The following is a 24,285-nucleotide window of genomic DNA, read 5'->3' as shown; positions in this document are numbered from 1 at the left end:
AAGACATACCTGTGCTTCCAAGTGAAGCAACATGTAGAGAGATTCATGCAGACTGAAACAAGAATAATTCCCCTGAGCAAGGATTCCCATTGATGCAGCTGTACTGCTTCCAGTCCTAGACTTTTGGTGTGGCGCTAAGCCAAACCTTGCAGATATACATAAAGTGATGTGTGTGTAAAAAAGTCTGTGCCAAACTCTACTGAATTCCAAGAGATCATGTTGAAAAAGATGCACTAAAATATGCTATTTATATTCTATATACTATTGATTACTGAGTTTATGTATGCCAAGATACCCAGAATAACATGGACTTTTTTTTCAGTGTGGGGTTTTTGTTTTGTTGGGTTTTCTTTTTAGAAAAATAAATTTTATAAAAGTATTTAAAAATGCAGCATTTGTGGCACAGAACCACAGAATAATTGGGATTGGAAGGGGCCTCTGGATATCACCCTACCAAAGCGGTATCACCTAGAGCAGGCTGTACAGGATGGTATCCAGGCAAGTTTTCCACCTCTCCAGAGGAGACTCCACAATCTCTCTGGGCAGCCTGTTCCAGTGCTCTGCTAAACTCACAGTAAAGTTCCTCCTCATGTTTAGGTGGAACTTTCTATATTCAAGTTTATGCCCTTTGCCTCTTGTCCTGTCACTGGGCACCACTGAAAAAAGACTGACCCCATCCTCCTGACACTCACCCCTCAATCATTTGTAAGTATTGATAAGGTCCCCCCTCAGTCTCTCCTCTAAGCTAAAAAGTTCCTCACCCAAGTCCCCTGGCCTCTCTTCATAAGAGAGATGTTCTAGTCCCCTCATAAACTTTTGTCACCCTTTTTTGTATCCTCTCCAGTAGCTCCCTGTTCTTCTTGAACAGACGAGGCCTCACCAGTGCAGAGTAGAGGGGGATGAGAACCTCCCTCTACCCACTGGCCACACTTTTCTTGATACAGCACAGAAGCCATTGGCTTTCTGGGCCACAAGGGCACATTGCTGGCTCAAGGTCATCCTGCTGTCCACCAGAACACCCAGGTCTTTTTCCACAGAAACACTTTCCAGCCGGTCAGCCCCTAAGCTACTAGTGCCTAGGGTTATTCCTCCCTAGGTGCAGGACCCTAAACTTGCTCTTGTTGAATTTCATAAGATAACTCTCTGCCCAACTCTCCAGCCTGTCCAGATGATTCTGGATGGCAGCACAGCCTTCCAGTGTGTCATCCACTCCATACAATTTTGTATCATCAGCAAACTTGCTGAGGGTACACTCTATCCCTTCATCCAAGTCATTCGGGAATACTGAACAGGGCTGTGAGCCCTGAGGAACACCACTTGTTACAGGCCTCCTGCTAGACTCTATGTCACTGATCACAACTCTCTGGGCTCTGTCTTTCAGACAATTTTCAATCCACGCCACTGCCCATTCATCTAACAAACATTTCCTGAGCTTGTCTATGAGGATGCTGTGGAAGACAGTGTCAAAAGCATTGCTGAAGTCAAGGTAGACAATATCTATTGCTCTCCCTTCATCTACCCATCCAGTCATGCCCTCCTCATAGAAAGCTATCAGGTTAGTAGGACATGACTTCCCCTTGGTGAATATGTGCTGAGTACTTCCGATAACCTTATTTTCCTCCACATTTTGAGATGAGCCCCAGAATGAGTTTCTCCATCTTTCTAGGGATGAAGGTGAGGCTGACTGGCCTGGGTTTCCATCCTTCTTGACCTTTTTGAAGATTGGAGTGGCACTGGCTTTCCTCCAATCTTCAGGCACCTCATCTGTTCTCTAGGACCTTTCAAAGATGTTGGAGAGTGGCTTAACAATGACTTCTGCCAGCTCCCTCAGCACTTGTGGGTGTATTCCACCAGGACCCATGGACTTGGGAATATCTAGTTAATTTAACTGGCCTCTAAGGAATTGAAATAATTGGTCTCTAAGGTCATTAAGGAATTGAAGACAACACTACCTGTGCTCCCGAGGCAGCAACCAACCTCCCCAAAGCCCTTAAGTATTTTTTAATTACTTTTAATCTTCTCTCCATAACCTCTTCACTCCTGACCTTCATAACCAGCAGCAGGTAATAGTCAGTTGGCTGCACCAGACTGGAGAGTTTCTTAGTAACATCCCTAATCTGGGGCTCAGGGAGGCAGCAGCCTTCCCTGTGGGATGGATCCAATTTACAAATGTTATGCAGCTGTCAGTTCCACTCAGAAAGGATACTACTATTACTCTCTTTTTCTTAACTGAGCTAGTCTTAGGTCTTGGCAGTGACTAGAGATACGCCTTAACAATCGCCGCCAGAACCGTACCCCCATCTCTTTCTTCTCACTAACCTACCCCCCCCTTCCTCTCTCTCAATCAGCATAAAACCTCATCCCTAGGACACCTATGCAACAAAGGAATTCTACCAGTCAGGAATGGATACACATCTTGTTTATCCTAAAGTGGCTTATCTCGAAGCCAAGTGGAAGGAGTGGCTATGCCAAGGACTTAATGACTGAGCAGTGAGATAACACTGTAAGAAGACAAGACTAGCAAAGACAAAAGAGATCATTCCACTATCCACCCTGAAGACAAAAGGGAGCATTCTGCCATCCACCCTGAAGACATCAAGAGAATGTTACAGTGAAGAATGCTCTGCCTTAGGACCTGAAGACAGCGGACTGACTGGACACCGTAGCTCTGTGATGGTAGATACTGCACACTCACTCACTCGCACTCACTTTTTTTCTTTCCACTCTTCTCTCTTTCTTTCCCCCTTCTCTTGCACGTTTGTTGTGAGCCAAATAAAGTGACTTGAACCTTGACTCTGTTTTGAGTCTTAATTCTGTTCTCGAGAACTGCGAAGACCTGGTCACAATAAAACACCAAATTGGACATCACCAGGAGTTAAGCCCAGATGCCTCCAACCACCCAGAGCAATCTGCGGTAGGTTGGAACGCAAGGGGGTTTAACCTCTGCCGAATTAGTCTATCTGGTTGTGGATCCTGACTCAACCTGGGACACTCCCCTGATGACCTTCTGTCTCCATCCTCATTCGCCTGGCCTTCAATTTCAAGAGTCCCATACTTGTTGCGTAGTAGTACTGGGAAGTCAAGGGAAGTCATGATGTTATTTGCCTGCCTCTCTGAGGATATGTTTCCAGATCCTCTCCCCTTTACCTGGTGACAAATGGGTAGTGGATTTTCTGCCTCTTATTGGAGCCTCCACCTGCTCCTTTTTCCTCAGGGAGGGTAGAGTTTAGCTCCACCAATCTTTCTCCCACTATCTGTTACAGGTCTCAGTCTTTCAATTTCCTCCTTCAGCTCAGCCATCATGCTGAGCAGATCATTCACCTGAATGCATCAAACACGGACCTTGTCCTTGTTGGCCTCTGTTACAAGTCCCAAGCTCTGACACGCTCTGCAGCCCAAGACCTGGACACCCACGTTTGCCTGCGACCTCTTTCTTCCTGGGTTACCATATTTGTCTGGCGACAGCTTTCACCCGGGTTGAAACCATGGATGATCCTGCCCGACCAGACTCAATCGGTAGCAGGACAACCAAGTGACTTACCACTTGTCTTTGCTTGATCTAGATCCCTGCGTTCCCTGAGGGCGGTTTCTTAAGGTGAGGGGGGTGCAGGTGAGTGACCTTAGAGGCGCTGAGGCCTCCTTTAGACCAGCCGTGTTAGTTCTGCCTCTGCCCACACAGCCTCAGCAGCGTGGCTGCAAGTTGTCTTTCCCCGGCACAGGCTCGTCGCTTTTCCCGACTTTGAGGAGCCCTGAAAATAACTCTTTGCTGCCCCTTTTCCATTCCAAATCCCTTCCAAGTGTGGACATACCTGCACTGGAGCTGGTCTCCTCCGCAAGGGGCCAAACCTCATGAGAAACAAGACAAGGGATTTTTGTTTCTTAATTTCTATGATTGTATAAATCTATAAAATTATTTTACTGATTTTAAACTCTTCATACACAGATGTGTGTAAACTCTTCATACACAGATGTGTGTAAAATCAAATTTATAAACTTCCTTGATTTCGCAGTCTAGATGCTGCTCTCAGAGAGGAGCATACGTCTCAGGGACACCATGGTATGGGTCTGACTGCCCAGCCACCTGCTGCTCCCCGTAAATGGGGCTGTGAACTAGTGATCCATGTCACAGCTTTTTAAACTCTCCGTGCTTCACAACCATGCCTCTGAGTTAAACATTTGTAGTTTAATTTGTCCAACAGAAAAAAATCACACTCCGTGCTAGCAGAGGCCATACTGAAGATTTAAAGAGCAATAAATGTCTAAGAAAACAATACAACAAAAAATTATGAACTAAGAAGAATGTAATAGATTCTTCTGAGTACTATAAAATCTCATAGTATATTTTTAATTGTGGATAATGAATACTATTTCAAACAAAAATGTGATTAATAATTTGGAATATTTCAATTTTATTTCACTAGATTAATCTTGTGTTATTTATAAAACTCCCTGGATTCAAAAGTCTTCAATTTACATCTGTGAAAGACATGCATGTTTAAAATAGGCATTTGAGCCTTAAAATGTAAAGGTAGCATTTTCTTTGTGATGTAAGCAATACATATTCTCTTTTTAATTCTCACTTCTTTGCCTTTCCCTCTGCCCCAAAAAAATGAGAGCAAAGTAGGCCTGCTAAAGAATACTAGTTTCTCTATGGGACACAGTAAAATATTTATGAAAATATTTACTTATAATAAAATCAATGTATCAGCTAAAACACATGAAAGCTTTACTAGAGAGCAAAAACAAAGTTTGGAAGTTTTACCAATCAATAAACTATGCTGTTGGAATGAAATATCTTATACTCTAGGAAATCAGTGACTCCGCTCAATATGTAGATTTTCAAGAGTAGAGCAGATTATAAGTAAACATTCCTTGAAATAATATTTTTTTTATTTACCATGTAAATCAATTACTACTGCCAAATTTTCAGTTACATTATACCAAAATGATTTTATTTATTATATTTGTCTGGAACATGAGATAATGTAAATCATGCAGTTCAAAGTCAATTATTTTAGCTTTAAAATATATTGTATCACGGTTTTGTATCTATTAACTTCTTGTATGATACCTTTTACTGAGATGAGTGGTGATGATAATGTTATCTGAGCACCAAGAGACCTCACTATTCTGATATATCTGAGTTGGAAAGTTTGCAAATATTCAGATCTAATAACCGTCAAAAGATAATAGGTCATTAATCCACTTGTTATGAATTAAGACTGACCTTTAAAGTATTGCAAGTGTAATAATGTAAGACTGGGAAGATAACCAGAGCAGACAAGCCTAGGCAAGTGACAGAAAGCTTAGGCTCTACGCTGAAGTGTACTTTACTCCTAACCTTTAATATCCATCCTAGGGTGACACAGAGAACATATGTTAGGCTTACTGAGGTACACCACCAGCTAATGATACGATTGTTTCAATTATCTATTTCTTTATTTATTTTCTGCAAGATGTACTGGGAAATACCTCATTAGACAACTTGAAAAGATTTGTGTAACTGATAATCCAGTTTTAAAGGCTGTATAAGTATCAAATATCATTTACATTTGAAAATGAACTTAAAAATGCATTTTTTTTTCAGCTACTTAAGAATTCAAGACTTTTCAGCATCCTCATTCTGCAATTTATGAAGATTATGAGCTTGCATAAATGCAGGGGAAATTCACTCTTGCACACACAAATGCATGCATACAATTATGTGAACAGTGCAGACAAGGATATACTGTTCACTAATGTTTGTTATGACTATTTACTTGCTGGATATTACTTTGGGTATTTACATCTTATTTTATATTTACACCTGTGTCTTCTTCATTTAGTCTAAAGAATTTGTACTTGATAGAAGAAAATTTCACTATAATGATTTTTTTCATGTTCACTTTATCAGCATCCTTTTGAAGTATACCAAGGTTCCGTGATTCTGTGATACTCCTGTCCTCTAAAAAGCCTGCAAACCCTCTCAGTGTAGGGTCACTAGCAATTTTTATACATAATTCTCACTCTACTAAAATATACTAAAAATAATTTACGTTACCAGTCCTAGAACTAAGTCATCTATGATGCAACACAAAATGACTTACAGGGCCTGACCAATAACTATTCTTCAAATACCTCTTCCCACCTAAGTACACCACATACTTAGAGAGAATATTCTTTTCTTTTTTCGCCTGCTAGTTTGTAATTTTAAAAAGGTGAAAAAATAGAATTAGATTTTGCACTAAGCAATTTTTCATCTCTTACTCCATTATTTTTTTCCAGGTTCAGATTTAACTGACTTCATTACAACCTGCCAGGTGTTCCTGTCCTTTTCCCTCTGAAACTTGCTTTGTGCTGAGGACCTGGGTTTCCTTGTTTTCTTTTATTTCCAATGTCTTTATAAACTCCCTCCATCATTGTCTTTTATACAGTCTTTCTTACTGTCCTCACATCTTCCTATTATTTTATGCTTTTTTTCATTAGTCATGTGGTTCTTTTCACAGCTTTTTTAAAATTTTTTTTCTGGTATATATATGTACACATCCTTTTAACTGCACCAGGAGCTTTAATGGTCTCTTATTATGATCTAAACCTTTATTTCGTATTAGGGTAGTTTGTTACTACATACTTAATATATTTACTTCCACTTACAAGAACCCAAACCAAAACCTCACACACACCTCAAAACCTGCCAAAACACAAACAAGCAAAGGTGGCTGCATTTCGGTACGAATCTCTAATTCTGTAAGATACACAGAATTGAAAAGGTTTGTTGGTTTGTTTTTTTTTAGTTGGAAGTTTCAGTTCAAGATTGTTTTTTGTTTGGTTTGGTTTTGGTTTTTGTGGGGTTTTTTTGTTTGGGGTTTTTTTTGGTTTTGGTTTTAGGTTTTTTTGTTGGGTTTTTTTTAAGTTATAGTGTCAGAAATTAAACCTTATTGCAACAGTCTCATCCTTAACTTCACCTGGGACACAGAGGGCAGCATGTTTTTGCTCAGCAAACAGAGATGATGGTAAAAGTTTATACTCAGACATAAAAAATAACAGGGAAAAGAAGTTGTATATCAGACCAATATATCCATGTGAAAAAAGTCAGAACCTATTTCACATGCTTCAAGAACAAGAGATTATGTACTGTGCAGTCGGTATTTTTTCTGCTGATTCAAATATACCAGTCCAATGCTACAAGTTTGGGTTGGGTATAGAAAGGGCTGATTTTGAGATATGAAGGCTCCAAAAACTTACAGAATCTTACACCAAAATATCAAAAAAAGTCTACTTAGCCAAGAAATACTACTATGAATTTACATATTCAAGGTGTACAAGTATCTTCACTAATACGCTTTTTAGTATAGGGAAGAAATATAGTGAGACTGATACTGTATTTCTGACAATGAACAGTAATAGATAATTCACCAGGAGTGTCAGACATTAATTATATAGAATGAGATTGATCCTTTCATACAGCATCACAATTTCCAGCAATTTTATGGACTACAGGCTTCTTGAATGGAGTCCTTCAAGCAGGACTTCATGTTTAACATCCTTTGATAATTTTTCCTTTTATGAATTTCTGATCAGTTTTTCAATCTATTTATACTTTATCTATCTGGGCTCTTTGGTATAAAAAAAGACAGGGATCTCCTGGAGAGAGTCCAAAGAAGGGCTACAAAGATGATTAAGGGCCTGGAGCATGTCCCCTGTGAGGAAAGGCTGAGTAAGTTGGGACTGTTCAGCCTTGAGAAGAGAAGACTAAGGGGGGACCTAATTAAAGTCTACAATTATCTGAAGCAGGGAATGCAGGGGGAATCAGCCAGCCCCTTTTCAGTGGTCTGTGGGGATAGGACAAGGGGCAATGGCTGCAAGTTGGAGCACAGGAAGTTCCACACCAACATGCGGAAGAACTTTTTCACAGTGAGGGTGACAGAGCCCTGGAATACGCTGCCTAGGGAGGTGGTGGAGTCTCCTTCTCTGGAGATATTCAAGTCTCGTCTGGATGCCTATCTGTGAAATATGAGATAGGGAGCTGCTTTGACAGGGGGGTTGGACCTGATGATCTCTTGAGGACCCTTCCAACCCCTACAATTCTATGATTCTATGATTCTATGATCTACATCTCATACCAATGACTTCCACAAATTAATTTTGTATGCTACAGAAAAGTTCTACCTTTTGTTTTAAACATTTTGCCTGATAAATCATTGAGTGTCCCTATTTATTTTAGTGTAAGAAATGAAGAATGAATGTTCCTTATTTACCCAGCACATAATACTCATAATTTTACAAAGCTTTCATATCATAGAATCATAGAATGGGTTGGGTTGGAAAGTCAAAGTTCATCTAGCTCCAACTCCCTGCCATGGGCAGGGACACCCTCCAGTAGACCAAGTTGCCCAAAGCCCTATCCAACCTGGTCTTGAACACTGCCAGGGAAGAGACATCCACAGATTCTCTGGGAAGCCTTTGCTAGTGCCTCACCACCCTCACAGGGAAGTATTTTTTTCCTAAAATCTAATATAAATCTACCGTCTTTTTGCTTAAACCCAAATAAAGCGACTGGACACTTGACTCTGAGTCTTAATTTTGATCCTGAGAATTGTGAAGATCTGGTCACAATAAAACACCTAATTGAACATCAAGAGTTACTTGATGTAACATCTGCCCCCAGCCACCTAGAACAATCTGAGGTCAGTTGGAACACTTACCTCATTGTGGCTCTCGACACCCTTGCCCTATCACTTCATGCCCTTGTAAACAATCCCTCTCCAGATTTCTTGTAGGCCCCTTCAGGTAATGGAAGGCTGCTGTAAGGTGTCCCTGGAACCTTGTATTTTCCAGGCTGAACAATCTCAACTCTCAGTCTGTGATCACAGGAGAGGTGCTCCAGCCCTTTCCTCATCTTTGTGGCCTCCTCTGGAGTTACTCTAATAGATCCATGTCCTTCTTATGTTGGGGGCCTCAGAGCTGAACACAATACTCCGAGTGGGGTCTACCAAGAGACCTTTCTTTTCTCACTTATTTCTTTTCAAGCTTTAAAAGCTTTCACCTGTTTTATGCCAGATACTTTTCCGTATCTGTTTCCATCCCATTTCCCTTTTTTTTCTGTGTTTCTCATGTTATTATACTCATCTTGACACAGAGCTTCAGAATATTAGTGTGGTTCAGGAATTAGGTCACAGGGAAATTGCATTTAACTTTAAAATAGTTATTTATTTTTTAAATATACAAATTTACCCTCAGGGTGTACAATAATTAAAATATACTGCATTTCACTTGGAAACACCTAAACTGTTAAAATTAAAAAGTGTTCAAAAGTTTGTGGAATAGAAATGTATCTTTAAATTGACATGATTATTTGAATAGGCTACTTTTAATTTGCGGGTCATGGAATTAAGTATTAAGTAATTTGTTCAAGTCTCATATTTGAAGGGTTACGAAGAGGATTAGGGGCCTGGAACATCTCCCATATGAGGACAGGCTGAGTGAACTGGGACTGTTTAGTCTCGAGAAAAGACTAAAAGACTTAGGGGGGACCTAATTAGTGTTTATAAATATCTTAGACATGGGATGCAGGGGGAATTGACCAGCCCCTTTTCAGTGGTCTGTGGGGACAGGACTAGGGGCAATGGCTGTAACCTGGAGCATAGGAAATTCCGCACCGACATGCGGAAGAACTTTTTCACAGTGAGGGTGACAGAGCACTGGAATAGGCTGCCCAGGGAGGCGGTGGAGTCTCCTTCTCTGGAGATATTCAAGACCCGTCTGGACGCCTATCTGAGTGATATGTGCTAGGGAGCTGCTTTGACAGGGGGGTTGGACCCGATGATCTCTCGAGGTCCCTTCCCCCCTATGATTCTGTGATTCTGTGATTCTGTGAAGTTCTAGACTGTCGCACTTAGGTATTTTTTTTTCTACTTGCATGACCTGCTGTATGCAGAAGATTAATAAACATACAGTAAACATACAAGAATGGCTTATATTTTTTTACTAACTGTTATGCCATGACCAGGAAGCTGTGGGTTCTGACCAGTCAGCTGCTTAATTATAAATTGCTCTGACACTGGTTTGACATTGTGTCAATACTTATATGAAGAAATTGCTTTAGCAGGTTCATAGGATGTTTAATGGTTTAAGAGACTAGTTCATTTTACAATTGAATTTGCACCCTGAATCACCTTAAGTGATTTTCATGTGTAAAACACATGAACAATCATAAAAAGATGAAGCAGCATCTGAAGTTCTGAGTAGTCTGTAGGCCCTTTAGGCAATGTTTTGTCTTGTTGCCAGGATCTATTAATGAACACAAAGGATTTAATTCATGTATTCAAAATATTATGCTTTTGACTGTTGGAGCATGAGACATAAAAGTAGGAATTACTAATGTGTATTGTTTACCCAATGTACAGAACATACTAATGATTTTACTCCAGAATTTAGAAACAACAGTGATATGGGATTATGTCTGCAGGAATTACTGTTCTCAAACGGCCTGTCACTTAATTTGCCGAATAGCAGGGGAGACATGACAGACATCATGGCAGGGACTTAGAACACATGACAAGAAAGTGTGAAGTTTTAATTATTCTGGAATGACAAGAAATAACTATATGGTTTTTGGGTTGTCTGCTGGTTGTGGAGCTTTTTCTCCTGCTTTCTTTTGAGATTTATGTTATCCTCTGCTTTATATGTACTACCCTTTCCCCTGCCATACAACTCATACAGCATTAAATACGGCTGTTTCAGCTGCACTTGAGAGTTCAGTCACTGATATTTCAGTCAAGACAAGACTGATCAGTCTCCCTCACTACTGCAGCAATTGCCACCCTGAGACAGTAGTAAATGACCACATCAAAAGTGTAGCATTCTGCTGGAGTAAGCAGAGTGTTCCCTATTAAATTACCACACCATCTTGCTCTCTTTTTTTTTTTTCCAGAAACTGCTGAGTCAGAGACTACAGATTTTTCTGCATGTGCTTTCTTGCATTACTGATAATGCTTTTTATGTATTCATTGGTGTAAAATGCCCTAGGTTATATATATGTTATCTACAAAACATAGTTAAAAATAAACAATACTGGAAGCACTCTGTGCTATTCTATCCAAAGAGGGTTAAAGAGGGGCATGGAAACACAAACCCAGTGAAAGGCAAGAAATCAGGAGCAGCATCAAAAATGTTTCTTCAAGAGAAGGGCATTTAACCACCAGGATATACCATTTTTTGCAACACCGACAATGAAATACACCCTTCCTAACATTGTAATCAGAATAACATATTTTATACCAAACTAAGAATACAATAGAAAAATATAAAGGAAACAAACTCTGTTCAGTTTCTGCACATAAGGTTAAAAAAAAAAAAAAAAGTAAATCCTTGCATGGATGCTGTCATTCAATCTATAGTACCTGAGAGGAAAACAGCTCAGGCTTTATTTTGACAACAAAGTGGTCCTACTCCTTCAAGAATCTTCCACTCCCTACACACCTCACTGTTCTCTTCAACTCTTGTATTATCTGCTGAGTAACACAGGAAGTTAGTTTTTATCTGTATGTCTTTGTGGTGCAGCTCCCTTGTGACTACAGAAATAACTGAGTCACAGAAGGTAGAGCATGAGCTAGAAATAAGGGTAGGAACGTATTTTTTTTTCAAAAGCAGTATCACTTTGTAGTCATGTTAAGTGTTCATTTGTACCATGATGAGCCAAGGTGACTCTGATTGCATTTGAGTCCATGCCTGATTCAAGTAATTTAACAGGTAGTTAGCTTTAGCTGCTTGTAATCTAGAGGAAGACAGGATGATTCATGATTCTAGTCATGTACGTATAAGATGAGTGGGGACAGTGTGAGCCAGGAGAAGGAACTATTCCAACATGATCCATGTGCCTTCAACTCATGAGCTAGGACTGCCCAGATCAGCCAGAGGAAAGGTCATACCACTACCTATCCATAAGGTAGAAAGAGATCCCAGGATATGTTTGGACTTCAAATAGAAGTTTGGAGATAATAAATTCTTGTGTGTTGATTCGGACTGTAAACAATGATTTCTAAACAAGGAAAAAAAGGAAAAGCTTTTTTTCCCCATGAGGAAAATCAGTCATTGAAGAGTTTGCCCACACAAGTTGTGTAGTCTCTGTTTGGAGGTTTTCAAGACTGCTCTGAATAAAACCCTGAGAGACCTTGTCTCATCTCAGAGCTGAGCCTACTTTCAGCAGGAGGTTGGACTAGACAGGTCCTGAGTTCTCTTCCATGCTGAATTATCCTGATTATAAGATTCTATCATTCTGTCATATGTTAGAACCTAATTGTATAGATGTAAAGATGAACTATTCAATTCCAGGATTAAACTCTTGATTTACACCTTTGGTTAATCCCTATTTCCATGGACATGATAGTTTATTAAAATCAGATTTATTAAAGTCCTTTATTAAAGGACTGAGCCTATTTACTGTAAATGTCACACAGTAACTATATATAGTTTTTAAAACAAGGTCTTTACCATTAAGTCACAGAATTAAAATTTTCATCATGTAACTTCTGTGAAGTTTGAGACATCTTTGTACAATATGCTTTGAAGTATATCCTGAGAAATGAATGCAGAAAAACCCACTAGAACAGGATGCCATGCAATGGTACACTGGGTCTGTTTGAGATGGAGTTAACATTCCTCACAGCAGCCCCCATAGTGCTGTGCTAGGTATTGGTACCCAGCAAGGTGCTGGTAACACACCGGGGATTTGGCCACTGCTGAGCAGCGCTGGCACAGCACCCAGGCTGTCTCTTCATTTTCCCCTCACCAGTAAGTTACAGGTGGGCATAATCTTGCAAGGGGACACAGCCAGGACAGATGACCCAAACTGACCTAGAGGATATTCCATGACATATGCTCAGCAATAAAACACAGAAATAGGAGGAAGTACGAAGAATATTTGTTATTTATGACATTTATCTTCCAAAGCAACCACTGTGTGTACTGATTCCTGGGAAGTGGCAGGAAATCACCTGCTGATGGGGTTGTTTTTCTTATGATTAAGCACATAGCCTTTCTTTATCAAAGTGCTTTTATCCAGATCCATGAGGATTTTTTCCATCTTATCTTTGTCCCCTCCCTGTCCTGCTGAGGGGGTGTGATGGAGCAGCTTGGTAGTCACCTGGCATCCAGACAAGGTCAACCCACCACCACAAAGGACCTTCTATTTCTACAGAAATACACAAGAACAAATAGTAGAAATAACACAGAGAAGCTTCTGCCTCTGTTATTAAACACTTGATTTGATATTGTGGAAAATGCTGGGAAATGTTGCTTTTGCAAGCAGAAATTTATTTTTTTATGCTGATTTGGGAAGTGGAGGACTCAGACTGCCTCATCAGAAATCCTTTGTCAGGAATAGGAAGATAAAGGACATTTGTCAATCTAGAAATGCAACAGCACATAAGATATGGGAGAACACTGTTAGTGAAGTTTTGCTGTTGGTTGTGTTAAAAGAATTATGGTAAAATCTACCTCTCAAATAAGGGTTCAGTCAGAAACTGAGGAATACAGAGCTCTGCTAAAGGACAATGAGAACATATAAGTGGTTAAACTCCGGACATGGGGTGGAATCGCCCATTAGTAAAGATAACAAACCTCTTCAGAGGCTACAAAATTAACATGCGCAATCTGAAACCTGTATGGAGCTTTGACTTCCTGCAGCCCTAGGCCCACGTCAGTTGCCGGGAAAGTTAAGATAAAGGCAAGTACTTGCCAGTAAGCATTTGTCCCAGACAAAAGGAATATTTAAGCTCATACATTTTAATTTTCTTCACCACTGGGAAGCAGGAATCTGTCAGACATGCAATGGGTATTATATTATGTACTATTGTGAATAAGGCTTCTTGGTTGAGCCTGTAAAATCCATAGTTAAACAGGGGAAGGAGGTGAAAAGTTCAACCTGAGGAAGACTTCGAGCCTTCATCACTGAGACCCCCCCTGACAACCACTACACTGTGCAGAAGCAAATGGGAGGAGTTTATGGAAACCACCTCTTAGAACTCATTTTAATATGAAGCGGGACAGGTGATGAATATGTATAGGTGTATGAGGTAACCTAATGATTTCGAACAGGGTTATAGTATAAAAATGCTGCAGGCTCTGACCAAAAGTGTGCCTACTTTTTGGGTCACACACTCTTGCACGAACCTATAATAAATTCCTGCTTCACTAATGTGTCTGCCAAGAGTCCTTTCTTAGGACCATTGGCATTTCTAACAATATATTTTTCTTCTCTTAGATTCAAATCTTTTTCCTGTTTCAGTAAACATTTTGAGAGTACCAGATGTAAAGTCAGTTTCAAAGTCCTTTTCAAATGATAGCTACCAAATGGAATCACACAACAGAACAACAGAAAGCATGCCATTAATTACACAATCACTGTAACAAATTCCCCTCCCAACACTACCATTGGGCCTGGCCATACACCGTATGGAATGCAGTACTGTTTCGACCGCTCTGACTGATCTGGCATGGGCAGGCCACAGGTGAAATGCTGAACTGTCATGCACAAAATCAAATGACAGAGGCAAGCACCAAAGGACAGAAAATCCTGGCTTCTATCAAAGATTTTGTTTCCAAGAAAGTAAACCACTAAAATTCTGTTTTCAGTCTTTCAGAAAAAGAGGATAAAAACTATAAAGCAAAATGCATGGGCTATCAAAGCATCAACCCAGACAATACTTTTATCATTAGTATTCTACCTATTCCTGACTTTCTGCTTAACTGTTCTACAGCTAAGCATTCTCTCTGTTGTCTTCTGTTCTCTGTTTTAGATGGAAAGAAGTATTTAGGCAATTCAAACCTAGCTGCTTTTTCCAGTTACATTTTTTCCCCGTTAAATCTAATAAGAGATTAATTCTATCCACTATCAGTAAAAAAATCACTTTTCAGCAGGTTTTTGACCGCAGTTTCTATGCTATACTAATTGAATATTTTTTTCCATCTGTTTGACTACATCTGCAATATTCTTCTGAAGGCATTTTTCCTGTGTTAAGCAGTATAAATTTTGCCAATATTCTTTAAATTTGATCTCAGCTGTGTCTGATTAAAAACCATCTATCATCTGGGGCATTCAACATCCTTATAAGGAACATATAATTCATAAACATTACTTTCTCTAGTCCTTCCTCTGAGCATTAAGCACAGATTTTTAAAAATTGTATAACTACTGAGAAAAAACAGCAATAGTATGTAAGGCAGTGTCAACAGTCTTCATTAATGATAAAGAAACAATTATACTTGTCATTTTCTAATTTGAAGTGATTTTTCAAGGCACCACTCTCTGGGATAGAGGTAGATATTTTTTCTCTCCATTTTAATGCCTACTTATGAGCACCTCTGCTTCTTGTCTGTTTTGCTGTTTCTTTTTCATTTGTCATTGGTAGTTGTACTACTAAGTCCAAGTAAGTGATTGTCTATTCCTGTCCTGCCACATTTATGTCAGACAGAGGTTTTCCTCTGTAGCCTGACATATGAGCATCATTTGATCAAATACCTTGACTGAAAATAAATCTAACATATTCAGCCTCTGGACAGCTGCATAAATCAAATAACCGCTTTGTTATAAAGGTATGATTGAGAGCCTGTTGTGTTAATGTGTGTGTCTATTGTAGGTTAATCATCAACAACAGTATACTTAATTTTTAAATGCCTTCTGAAGGCTAATTTCTATTCTAACTGAACAGGCAATTAACTATTACCATGTAGATGTCTAACATGAATTAACTGCATCTTTCCCTCCCCATGCCCCACCCCCCGCCCCCTCCCGAAAACCCCCAAATAAAGCCCTTTTCCATAATAACTATCAACTGTCAATCATGCTCATTTTGTTTATAGTTAGCAGTAGTTGATGTGAATATTGCTTATAAGTTCTGTGAAGTACTGAATGTTTATCATTTTGTTCTTTCATAGCACTAGTAAAATGTTATTGAGTCAAGAAATATCAATTTTTACCATCATTAAATTGCAAATGGCAGCAAAGGCCTGTGAAATGGCACATAAGATGCCTCGTGTATTTTAGAAAAATTATAATTAAGGAATATGAAAGTGGGAGACTTTGTGTTCTTGATATTGCAGGAGGTTTATGGTGTTAAAACCAGTTCTCCAAGGGGAAGTTCCCAGGGCATCAGACTATGAATGCAGAGTGATACTACCTAAGGCTCCTCCAGAGCCAATGAGCAGTATTAGGAAAGGGCAGCACATGAGCATAATTTCCTCTGAGCCCTTCTCCATTGCTCATGTTTTTTCCTATTCTTAGGACTCAAAATTTCCAAGACAGTGTTCTGTTGACATGTGCATTGTAAACCTCTGCGGTAATCTTTTTGCAACATTATATAAAGGCTAGATGCATGTGAAAATGTGTGATGCTTTCAAAATGCATAGTGCCGCCCTGGAATAGTGATCAATGACTACGTTATGACCAGTGAAGTTTATTATAAGGTTCTTGAAGTTTATTGTAAGGATCAAAAATGTTTTAAGTATTTCAGACAAAACCTTTGAATTTCTTTTTTTTGTTGTTGTTGCATCTGAGTTAAAGGAAATTTCAAAAAATGTAATTTCGTTCTCCACAGAATATTAAAATTAATGCAAAGGGAGTGTTTCTGTTGGAAAAAAACCATGCAAAATCACTGTTGCAAGGGAGACATTAATTTTGTTAGCCTTTGTTCTCTAACAGTTGTCTATTTTAACAAAAAATATGCAATATCAAATAATGAAATATTTATATTTCAGAACAAAAAATACACTGCCTATGGTTACATAACCCAAATTTCATTTAGCATGTATAATTTTACATTGTATCTAGATTTATACAGGAAAAAAATTATTTGGCAGAAACAGAGTGATAGTTTAGACAGTATACTACTTCAATTTGCTGTGGAAAATTCTATGCTTCCTTTCCATTTTAGGAAAATTAAATAGGACATGTTTTAAAATACCCAATATTACACTATCAGTGTAATCACCTCAGAAGTGAGGTGAGTTATTTTGTTGTAAAAGGAGTGATTAAATTGTATTTCAAATTTATCTTTGGTAACAGTGTACGTAGGGTCCTGCTATTTTGTATGAGCATACCAGTGGTAAGTCAAAGGTTAGAACTACACAAAGATTTTCTTAGAAGTACACTCTTACCCATGGAGAATAGAGTTGAAAACACTGGTTGGCATTATTTTTTGTCATGGTAGAAGTGAAGTACATTTTCTCTACAACGTTTGACACTGCTGCATTCTCAAACACTTTCATATTAATGCACACCTTCATGTTAACAAATAATTATAATAATACTAATTAAGAAAGCATAATTATATGTTCTTTTTTTGTGGTTTAACCCAGCAGGCAGTTGCAACAACCACACAGCCATTTGCTTGCTCCTCTGCTTCAGTGCGATAGGGCTGAGACTTGGGGGAAAAAAAGGTAAAACTTGTGGGTTGAAATAAAGACAGAAATATGACAGAAAAGAGAACAATAATAGGACTGAAAATAGAACAATAATAATAACAGCAACAATAATAATAATGATGGAAGAATATTCAAAACATGTTCCCTCTCAGCTTGTCACATACCACCAGCTTCATCACTGGCAGGCTAGAATGAGAAACTGAAAAATCCTTAATTTGGTATAAACATTACCTAGCAACAACAAAAATATCAGTCTGTTATCAACATTATTCTCATCCTAAATCCAAAGCACAGTGCTATACCGAAAACTAGAAAGAAAACTAACTGTATTCCAGCCGAAACCAGGATATTTTTTAAAAGAAATTGTGATCCTTATTTGGACTACAGCAGTGGTTCTCTGAATTAAGAGCCCTAAGCACATACTTCATGACAACCGTTATTTTCTATCATTTTCCAGTCTATCCACCAAAACTCTATTGGTTAATTCAAAACTAATTATCATTTCAAGTTCAATTACCTTTGCTTTTTCTTCTTTTTTTTTTTTCTTTTGTAATAACTAAGCTCTCTAAACATGCATGAGGAGAAACTGTCAACTTGTTTTTCAACAACAGCTAAATTAAGCCAGTAATTAGGAATAGTCTTTGCCTAGGCAGTGTGAAATACATACTTTCTATCCTCATGTGCTCTCATCAGGAGACTGCTCTAAGCATGTCTTTCATAAAGCATTCTGGGAAGGAAGTTATACTAGTTTCTTTATACAGTTTAAGTAGAGTCTTTATAATTGTCTTAACAATTCAGACTAGAGTACATGTTAGAATTCAGGACACCCATGTCAAAGCAGCCTGGAGAATCATTTCAGTTTTCTGCTAGGTGGTTGTTAAATATTCTATTAAGTAACCAACAGCAAAACAAGAGACTGAAATATTCCAATCAAAGTATTATAAAAACTCTTACAAGCACTAGAAAACTCTTAAATGTTCAGATGCTCTTAGACTATTTAGTTCTGAACCTCCATATGCTGGATTAATTATCCCATGACATTGCTACTTCTTTCACCAATGAATGTCTCGAACCCTAACTTATTACTTAGGCAAAAAGGAACATTTCACTAGATCTCATTTATTTTCACCTTTTTGTTTTGTTGAGAAAAAAATGGGGAAAACGCTTTCCTCACTGTTTCACTTCCAAAATTAAAAAAAAAAAAAAAATCTTCATTAATTCAAGTTACCAAATGTCAGAATCAACCCTTTGTATCAGATGACAAAAAACCCTAAAGGGCATATATGCCATTTTCTCCAACTATTTAAATGAAAATCGCCTATCAAGATTTTCTTAAAGAAAAGACTTGGCCTAAGTGAAATATTATAATGACTGACTGGAAGTTTACAGAAAGTAAGAACTTCCTGAATTCCAAGTCTCATCTCATGGATAACCCCAGACAATTTACTTGATATATATTCTAGCTCATTGTTTTACTTAGAACCAAAACCTAGGATATTCAGTTACACAGAAGATGTGCAGAAGAAGATTGAGGGTTTTTATAAATCAATAGGTATAATAGTGCTGTAAAGCAACATGTCTACAAAAATTTATATTACTACTTACTATCCAGATCACCTGGGTATTTTTTTTTTTTAGTAATTTTACAAATTGTGTGCTATTTGGTTCACAGAATGGAAGATGAAGAGCCTGGTTTTAGTTGTAGAAGTGTACTTCTAGGTAGACTTTATTAACAAAGATATCTTGAACTAAGCTTCAAGCTATAGTCTAAGGGGAGGTAAAGTATTACCACTGTAAATCTAATTAACAAATTGTTGTTAATTAAGCTTTTCAAATCTATTTTTCCTAACATTTGGGGGGATACTTTTGTATAATTGAATACATCAGTCTAATTTAGGGAATATAAATTACAACCTAAAAAAAGAGTATGCTCTCAATCTGCTTCTTTACATGAGCAATTACTAAATTAGTTTTGTAATTTTTTATGTTTTGTAAACAATTGATATGAGAATTTCCATCTATAAAGTAATCTTATACCATTTAAATACAGCCAAAACCTTTTACAGGAAAAAAAAAAAAAAATCATTGTTTGAAGCTTATGGCTGATTACATAAAAAAATCTTCAGGAGTTAAAGAATGCTATTGAAGTGATTCATATTATCTGTATGTCATTGGTGTTACCTCACTAATAATTATAAATTGCTATTTCAAAATTATTTTAGATGACAGCTAGTTCAAAAGATTTCAGTTTAACAGCTTGAAAAACTCAATAGCAATTAAGTAATATTCTAATACACATAATTAACTATGTAGGTGGCAGTATGAATTAACTCAAATTATGAAATACTGTTTGCTAAAGATGAGATTTAGTGTATAGTCTTCTACTATAGCCTGAAGTAACATGGAGAATAACTGAGACTGATGTTTTCAAAACAATGTAATAATCTCATTTGGAATATTTTCTTATAATAAAGTTAAAAATAATTTAGTTTATTTAGTCTATACTATGCTTGGTGGGGTTTTATTCATAATAAGAAGACAAGACTCTACTGGCTTTAATGTGGCTAGCCAACCACCTGTTGTTTCACTTGTTCAAAATGTCTTTGTTTTACAGAACCCTCATAGTACTTGATGAAATGGTTAAAAGCATAAGATTTTACTGGAGAGCATCACTGTTATATATGGATTTATATATGACCTCTTTTCTGAGAACTAATAGTATATTTAAACGGACACAAGGATTTGTCATATCCACATATTTCTTGAGTGGTCTGACGCTACAGTACCATAAAACTACCAGGCCAGAAAAACACAGAATGTATCATTTATTCTTTTTAACTTAATTGAATCTGATCTTGAAAGCGGTTGTTTACTATTTTCTTCCAGAAGGCAGCCTATCAAAAACTAACTACTGCTAACTAACACTACTGCTAAGTCAACAAACAAACAGAAATACTCTCTAATGGTAGAATATCTGGAATATAACCCAAACCAAAAAGTGCTGTGTCTGCTCAGCTCAGGGTGTTGTATCTCACAGAGTAGGATGGAAATTTCTACATGAATGTAACACCAGCCACACCCCCAGAACATTATATAGTTATACCATATATACGTTTCGCTGTGCAGGAGCTTCTCCAGAGAGAATTTGTAACCAACAGGTGTGAATAATGCTATTTCCCCCAGATCTGTGTTGGAAGGATTCTGTTATTCTCTTTCTGACATTTTGAAACTCACTGAAGGCTTCACCAATCCTTGCCAGTATAACAGTCCATATATACATTTTTATTGCAGTAATCATTGGAATGGTTGGATCTATAAACAATGAAGTAAATGAGCCTAGAGTGCCTTCCATCATGATGTTACATACATTGAATATATATGGAAATTATTTTACAGACTCAATTAGAACATCAACATGTACACCACAGTAACAATTATTAACTGGGGGTTTTGTTTTCAGTAAGATTATGGACAAAAGGAAAAGTAATAAGTGTTATCCTTCTGCATCTCATAACCTTTTTTTTTTTTTACAAACATTAAAATTGCAGAGTTGACTTACCATATTGTAGGTGGTTCAGAACCTTCTACTTCTATATAATCATATTTTTCTTCCATTTGGAAATCTGTAAATATGAGTGAGATAGTATCTCCAGGCTCTGCCACAATTGTCCATGTGCAATCCGCATTATTATGATACTCATTAGGAAAGTTGGGACTTGAAATAATACCACTGGATCCTCTCATAGTTCCTCCACAAGCATCCTCAGCTGTTAAAAAAATATATATAAATAAATGTTATTAAAATCACTCCTCAGAAATATATGCTTACTTTTTTTATTACCTTTTTGGTGAACAATTACTTAAGGTTTTTTTAATGTGTTAGAATTGGAATGTTAAGGTGTTCACGAGTAATTATTTCATATTTGAATTCCTTAAAAATTACATTAATGCCAGCATATACTTTTACAATCTACTCTGCTTAGCATTGTTTCACTCTCTTAAGAATAACATGGAAAAATTTCATTATTTCCTCTTGATTTAACTAAAAACGTCTTTATAAAGCAAGTTGGGTTTAATGCCTATTATATGCAGTCTGACACATGATGTGCAGCAGTCAAATTATATTGAGAAAAGCATGAGAATCCTATGCTAATCGTATTACCATGTTTTATTTTAGTGAACAAGTAGTGATGTTTAATTTTGTTCTTGGATAATCATTTTCCAGTTTTAAAACATCTGATGAGTTTCAAACCAAAGCCATTCATGGGCGATTTCCCAAATGTTAGATGCAAGATACACAATTAAGACGCTTACATCAGAGTCATATTAATGGCTGTAAGTTTTAATAGAGCAAGTATTTCAAATACAACCATAGGAACACATTTTTCATGATATGTGAATAACCAGAAATTTATTCAACCAATTATTTATTCATTGTGAATGCACGAACAAACCCATAAAAATCAGGGAATAATGCAACATATGACTAAGCACAATCAGCAAATAATTTGGCTTTCATCTCAATATGAAAAGGACCAGAGGTGGTATTAGTTTTAAAATAAATGAATAACAACAGTTCTTTTGGATTTCCTGGAAAGCTTTTCCTAGCAAGGGTGTTACAGGATTAGCTTCTGCCAAAAGCTACTAGAAGATTCCCGAGGGCTGACAGAGGCAATACCAGTCAGCTACAAGATGGACCTGCTGCTGCCCAAGGCCAAGCAAGTCAGCAACAGTGGTAGTGCCTCCAGGATAACATATTTAAGACAGAAAAAACCCACAAAAAACCTAGAAGCAGTTTTTGTAGCCAGAGAGAGGAGTGAGAAGATGTAAGAAACTTTGCAGACACTGAGAGCAGTGAAGAAGAAGTGGAAGGAGACGTTTCAGGTGCCAGAGCAGAGGTTCCCCTACAGCCTGTGGAGAAGACCATGGTGAGGGAGGCTGTTCCCCTGCAGCCTATGGAAGATGATGGGGAGTAGAGATTCCACCTGCAGCATGTGGAGGACCCCATGGTGAAGTAGGTGGAGACACATTAAGGAAGCTGTGACCCCATAGGAATCCTGTGCTGAAGCCAGATCCTGGCAGGACCTGCAGCCCTTGGAGAGAGGAGCCCATGCTGGAACCTGTTTGCTGGCAGAACTGGTGACCCTTTTGAGAAGCCATGCTGGAGCAGTCTGTTCCTGAAGGACAGCGCTCCATGGAAGGGACCGATGTAGGATCAGTTCATGAAGAACTGTAGACATGGGAGGGACTTACGTTGGAGAAGTTCATGGAGGACTGTCTCCAGTGAGAGGGATCCCACACTGGATTCCCACAAGAAGGAAGAAGCAGCAGAGACAACATGTGATGAACTGACCACAACCCCCACTCCCCACCCCCTGATAATTGATAAATTGAACTGATTTTCTTCTGAGTGTGTTTTGACTTTGACAGTAACTGGTGAATGATCTTTCCCTGACCTTATCTTGACCCATGAGCCTTGAGAGGAGTGATGGAGCAGCTTTGGCAGGCACCTGGTCTCTAGCCAGGGTCAACCCACCACTGCCCCTGAGTGGATTAACTTGTGGTAGAAATATTTCTTCCTGAGTTCATTAAGATCATGAATATTTCCCTGAATTCATTAAGAGCATGAATGTTTCCCTAAGTTACCCAGAACAGCATGGTGGGAGTGAATATTTGGCTTAGCCTAACACAGGTTATAAGAACTAGACAAATAACCAAGGAAATTCAAAGTGAGCAACGGGCTCAAAAAGCTAGCTTCAACCCAGGTATTCCTTTCAGTAGTTGGGGATGCTCAGTGCTGTGATGCTGAATGTATTACATATACCTGCCATAGGAATGACAATGGTATTGTGATAAAACTGGACATTGCAAGTGCTATATATTTTGCTAGGTATAACACTAATTCATGTTATTATGCAATGTATTTGTACCACTGCTACATTAGATGTCCTGTGTAACATCAATTATCTTTAAATATATAAATTTAATAGGAAATAATGCATCCTCCCCACATGGCATATCTAAAACAACCTGGTCAGACAGTATTTGAATTTGAACAATAATACTGTATTTTCTAATATACAATCTTATGCCGAATAAACTAGGTAAATATTGGAGAATTAGAAAAATCATTTCTAAAACCAACAGAACTAATTATATGAGAAAATAATTCTCAAATGGTGATTCACAGATTTCATTCAATAAGGTAAGAGAAAATGATTGATCTTCTATCTTAGTGGTACATATATGACCAATAACTAAAAAATTGGATTCAGGATCTCATGACAAATGCTTTCCTGTGAGCTAATAAAACTGTTTGTGAATGTTGTGCTACTACTTTCAGAAACGGAAATACCTGTCAAATAACTTCTATTGAAATAACATGCTACTAGGTGGAAATACTGTATTGTATTACTTATTCAGTTTAGTATCCAAATGTTTGAAGCACACCTGAAAAGCAATTTTTTTTTTTTCTGGTTTGAATGCTAACATGAATAAAACTTCTTCTAAAGTCTAAAAAAGTCAGTATTGCTGAAAAATTAATGACAAGAAAAAAAATATAGGAGTATAGTATTACAGAACAAAAACTTTAAAGAATTCTGATGCATAAGACTCATTTCTAATGGAAAGAAAAATTTTAACGACTGTAGGAAACTTCTTAATTACAGTAGTTTTCTAGTGTAAAATGCCAGGGTTTGTCTCTTAAATTTTATATTACCAGAGAGAAAAACAAAAGTAAACTAAATCATAAAGTAAACTGAAGTAAAAACGTATCATGTGCTTAATCTTACTAATTAGTATCCACTAAATATAGCAAAACTGAGGAATGTCATCAGATCACAGGTTCAAGGCCTTTACTGTAAAAGGAATAAAAAAGGAATTTAA

General features: G+C 37.7%; 1 protein-coding gene across 3 annotated transcripts in view; it reads right to left on the bottom strand.

Annotated features, from left to right (window-relative positions):
* The window catches only part of CSMD3 (CUB and Sushi multiple domains 3), a gene marked incomplete at its 5' end in the record, with an annotated part of 624,550 nt that overhangs the window by 432,650 nt on the left and 167,615 nt on the right, over positions 1-24,285 (bottom strand). For all 3 annotated transcript variants that reach the window (XM_084280272.1, XM_084280273.1, XM_084280274.1), the window contains one exon: positions 20,960-21,167. In XM_084280272.1, the coding sequence (XP_084136398.1) occupies positions 20,960-21,167 (208 nt within the window). The remainder of the gene's footprint in view (positions 1-20,959; positions 21,168-24,285) is intronic.

The sequence above is a fragment of the Gallinula chloropus genome (assembly GCF_964237585.1).
Source record: "Gallinula chloropus genome assembly, chromosome: 2".
Lineage (NCBI taxonomy): Eukaryota > Metazoa > Chordata > Aves > Gruiformes > Rallidae > Gallinula > Gallinula chloropus.
Note: the sequence above shows the minus strand (reverse complement) of the source record. Positions and strands in the feature narration are given on the sequence as shown.